This window comes from Entelurus aequoreus, linkage group LG09, assembly GCF_033978785.1.
Source record: "Entelurus aequoreus isolate RoL-2023_Sb linkage group LG09, RoL_Eaeq_v1.1, whole genome shotgun sequence".
Lineage (NCBI taxonomy): Eukaryota > Metazoa > Chordata > Actinopteri > Syngnathiformes > Syngnathidae > Entelurus > Entelurus aequoreus.
Window position 1 is genome coordinate 1,809,473 of NC_084739.1, and position 5,000 is coordinate 1,814,472.

A 5,000-nucleotide genomic window follows, 5' to 3' on the forward strand; every position below is an offset into this window, starting at 1 on the left:
CGGCGAGAAGACAAAACCTGTCTTTAATCCTACCAAGAAGAAGGCTTGTAAAACTCCACTGTGTAGGATGGGAAGCAACATGAAGGTGTTCTGTTTCTTTCATGTATTGTAATCAACAGAAAGATATTGTCTTGACCCAAGAACTACAAAGCGGAGAGGAAGCAGGGCCCGACTCCCCTCAAGGCGACCTTTTCTGTGAACTGTTTTACGACCTTTTCTGTGAACTGTTTACGACCTTTTCTTTGAACTGCTCTGTAACCAAAGGCGATGGCTGTTTACGACTCCCCCTCCCTTAGAAACAGCTGTTGCCATGTAATCAGGGAAAGTCCAAATAAAAGAGGCGGCGTACAATCTTTTGCCAGAGCGTGGTGGAACCGTACAAAGAGTACAGTCCGGACGTTTCTCCTCAAATTGAGCCGAATTTAATTCTGTCTCTGTTTAATTCTTTGCTTCTTGTCTTGTTTAATAAATGTCATCAGTGTTTGGACTATGTAATTGTTCACATGTTTTAACACCCTCATTAAAATATGTTCTACATTAAAGAGCATTTCTTAGTGTAATAAGGCGTGTTCTGTATCTGTATCTGTATTCAACAGTGGCTTAGAGGTGAAATAAAGTCCACTCTTCCCTGATAACGTTGTTTAATTATTGATTCAAAGTCTTCTGCTGCCTTTTATGGAACCATTTGGACGGATAATTTCTACAACCGGTAGCACAAAAGTACTCATTGTCTGATGCGGTCGTGGACCGTAATATCAAACATTCAAATCCCAGGGCACGTAGACTCGTACAGTACATTAAGTAAAAGAGACTCGTTCATGCTCGGGCGAGCCGAGGTCGGGCGGAAGGTTTCTCATTTGTTGATGTAATGGTTCATGAAATCAACAAGTGCCGTGTTGGGTCTCAGTCAATGAAACTGCCAACGACGCATTGATGGAATGTAAGGATGTCAAGTTTAACGAGCGAACACAAAAGAAATATTGCATCGATGCAGATTAATCGTTCACATTTGTTTGGACTCTCCATCCTCTAACCACGGAGGGTTACCTGAAAGGTGGCCTGGGTTGTTACACGGTCAGTAAAAGTGAAATTAGTCCAATTGAGAATGAAAAACACTAACATATTTATCATTAACCATCTGGAATGGACTTATACTGTCTTTCAGTTGAAGTGCAATGGTAATTGTTTGTTTTGGTAGCACCGAGTGGCCACAGTAAATTGACTGATGCGGACACGTTTGTTACTGGATACTGGTTACTGAATTAAATTTGATAAAATATTGGGGTATTTTTTTTTATTTAATGAGAATTTTTGCAAGCAAACCATTCACTGTGATTAATCACTATTAATCAGAATCCAAAAGTGTGAGTAATTGAAGCACTACAGTAATTAAAAAATAAATAATCAAAATTGGTACCGTAGAGTACTGGTATCGATATGAAAGGTACCCATCCCTTATTTAAATAGTTTCAAATATTAATGATAATAATAGTTTTTAATATTAGTAAATTACATTTATAAAATATTGGGGTATTTTTTTTAATGTAATTGGAATTTTGCAAGCAAGTCATTTACTGTGATTAAATAATTTCAGTATTTTTAAATAATAATAATAATAATATTGTTTAATACTAGTAAATAAAATTTGATAAAATATATTTTTTTTTATTTATTTAATTGGAATTTTGCAAGCAAGACATTCACTGTGATTAATTAATTTCAATATTTTTAAATAATAACAATAATCATTTTTAATACTAGTAAATTAAATTTCATAAAATATTGGGGTATTTTTTTTTATTTAATGAGAATTTTTGCAAGCAAACCATTCACTGTGATTAATCACTATTAATCAGAATCCAAAAGTGTGAGTAATTGAAGCACTACAGTAATTAAAAAATAAATAATCAAAATTGGTACCGTAGAGTACTGGTATCGATATGAAAGGTACCCATCCCTTATTTAAATAGTTTCAAATATTAATAATAATAATAGTTTTTAATATTAGTAAATTACATTTATAAAATATTGGGGTATTTTTTTTAATTTAATTGGAATTTTGCAAGCAAGTCATTTACTGTGATTAATTAATTTCAGTATTTTTAAATAATAATAATAATATTGTTTAATACTAGTAAATAAAATTTGATAAAATATATATATATTTTTTTTTATTTAATTGGAATTTTGCAAGCAAGACATTCACTGTGGTTAATTAATTTCAATATGTTTAAATAATAACAATAATCATTTTTAATACTAGTAAATTAAATTTCATAAAATATTGGGGTATTTTTTTTTATTTAATGAGAATTTTTGCAAGCAAACCATTCACTGTGATTAATCACTATTAATCAGAATCCAAAAGTGTGAGTAATTGAAGCACTACAGTAATTAAAAAAAAAAAATCTAAATTGGTACCGCACAGTACTGGTATCTATATGAAAGGTACCCATCCCTTATTTAAATAGTTTCAAATAATACTAATAATATTTTTTAATACTAGTAAATTACATTTTATAAAATATTGGGCTATTTTTTTTTAAATGTAATTGGAATTTTGCAAGCAAGTCATTCACTGTGATGAATTAATTTCAATATTTTAAAATAATAATAATAATAATAATCTGTTTTAATACTAGTAAATTATATTTCATAAAATATTGGGGTATTTTTTAAAATTTTATTATAATTTTGCAAGCAATTCATTCACTGTGATTAATCACGATTAATCAGAATTCAAAAGTGTGAGTAATTGAAGCACTAGAGTAAGTAAATAAAACAAATAATTGAAATTCTGCAAGCAATACATTCACTGTGATTAATTAATTTCAATATTTTTAAATTATAATAATAATATTTTTTAATACTGGTAAATTACATTTGATAAAATATTGGGGTATTATTTTAAATTTAATTGGAATTTTGCAAGCAAGACATTCACTGTGATTAATTAATGTATATATTTTGAAATAATAATACTAATAATAATCTTTTTTAATATTAGTAAATTAAATTTCATAAAATATAGGGGTATTTTTTGTTTATTTAATTAGAATTTTGCAAGCAAGACATTCACTGTGATTAATTAAGTTCAATATTTTTAAATAATAATAATAATAATGATCTTTTTTAATACTAGTAAATTAAATTTGATAAAATATTGGGGTATTTTTATTTATTTAATTGGAATTCTGCAAGCAAGACATTCACTGTGATTAATTAATTTCAGTATTTTTAAATAATAGTAATAATACATTTTAATACTAGTAAATTAAATTTGATAAAATATTGGGGTATATATTTTTTTAAATTTAATTGGAATTTTGCAAGCAATTCATTCACTCTGATTAATTAATTTCAATATTTTTAAATAATAATAATAATGATCTTTTTTAATACTAGTAAATTAAATGTGATAAAACATTGGGGTAATTTTATTTATTTAATTGGAATTCTGCAAGCAAGACATTCACTGTGATTAATTAATTTCAATATTTTTAAATAATAATAATATTTTTTAATACTAGTAAATTACATTCGATAATATATTGAGATATTACTTTAAATTTAATTAGAATTTTGCAAGCAACTCATTCACTGTGATTAATTAATTTCAATATTTTCAAATAATAATAAGATTTTTTTTTGAATACTAGTAAATTAAATTTCATAAAATATTGAGATATTTTTTTTAAATGTAATTAGATTTTTGCAAGCAAGTCATTCACTGTGATTAATCACGATTAATCATAATTCAAAAGGTGCGACTAATTGAATCACCACAGTAATTTCCAACTGGCATGAAGTCAACACGACGGAAACACGGCCTTATTACTCGCTCCGTCCTCTCGCTGGGACTGGAATATGTTCACCGTAGAATATCGAGGCGCCATTGACGCTGGCCTCACCTCCTCAAGGACGTCGGCCAGCTTGCTGAGAATGTCCTCCTGCAGGCTGTGGAAAGTGGGCACGCTGCGGGAAGAAGAAGAAGAAGAACAGGAAGTGCTTTTAGGGCGGAATACGTTATTGTCTTTTTTGGCGGAGCTCGTTAGAAGACGCCGAGGGAAACATGGCGCTGGTTATTATGCCATAGGTCCTGTACCAGCGTGTTTATTAATATTCAAGCATAAATCCAGCATCCTCCGCCGGGGGGAAAAAAGGCTCTAATTTTAGCCGTAATTGCTTTTTTCCCCAGGCCCATTGAACGTCACACGGCCACTATTGAGCCCGCTAAAGAAAACTGACCCCGTGTTTATCTCAGAAGGAGGGAAATAACCCGCATTGGCGAACAAAGAGTTTATTTTGGCTCCCGCTCTTACTCCATCACCCCCCCGGCCCCCCGACCTCCTCTGTTCTCCATGTTTTATTACAATAATCTCAATCATCTTATCGCTGCCGATCTTCCGCCGCGGGCTTCCTCCATGCAGGAGCCGGCGAAGCGACCACAGCGGTGCCGTTGTAAGAGCCCACGGCCAGTCAAGTAACCTGTAGCGCTCTGTGGGTCCAGCAGTCAAAATATTGAGCTTTTTGTACCCTTAAGGCGGGGGTCGGCAACCCGTAGCTCTACTACATCTTTTGTGTTAATGTGGTTTCTGTAGGACAGGGGTGTCCAAACTTTTTTCACTGAGGGCCGCACATTGAAAAATCAAAGCTAGCGGGGGCCATTTTGATATTTTTTATTTTAAAAACCAATACAATATATGTATAAAAAATATACATTTAGGCTTGATCCCGGGGACCCCAAAGGGTTTTGGTCCCAAAAATATAAAAAATGTGTCATTATTCAGTATCATTATTTGTGTTATTATTCAAGTTTTTACATCTCTAGATCAGGGGTCACCAACACGGTGCCCACGGGCACCAGGTAGCCCGTAAGGACCAGATGAGTAGCCCGCTGGCCTGTTCTAAAAATAGCTCAAATAGCAGCACTTACCAGTGAGCTGCCTCTATTTTTTAAATTTGATTTATTTACTAGCAAGCTGGTCTCGCTTTGCTCG

The 5,000-nt window shown here is 32.0% G+C and overlaps 1 protein-coding gene across 4 annotated transcripts in view; it reads right to left on the reverse strand.

The window, feature by feature from the left end:
• LOC133657056 (cGMP-dependent protein kinase 1) overlaps positions 1-5,000 on the reverse strand; it is a 634,377-nt gene that overhangs the window by 97,692 nt on the left and 531,685 nt on the right. For 3 of the 4 annotated variants that reach the window (XM_062057944.1, XM_062057943.1, XM_062057947.1), the window contains one exon: positions 3,912-3,975. The exons of the other annotated variant lie outside the window; for it this stretch is intronic. In XM_062057944.1, the coding sequence (XP_061913928.1) occupies positions 3,912-3,975 (64 nt within the window). The remainder of the gene's footprint in view (positions 1-3,911; positions 3,976-5,000) is intronic. 4 annotated transcript variants of the gene reach the window in all.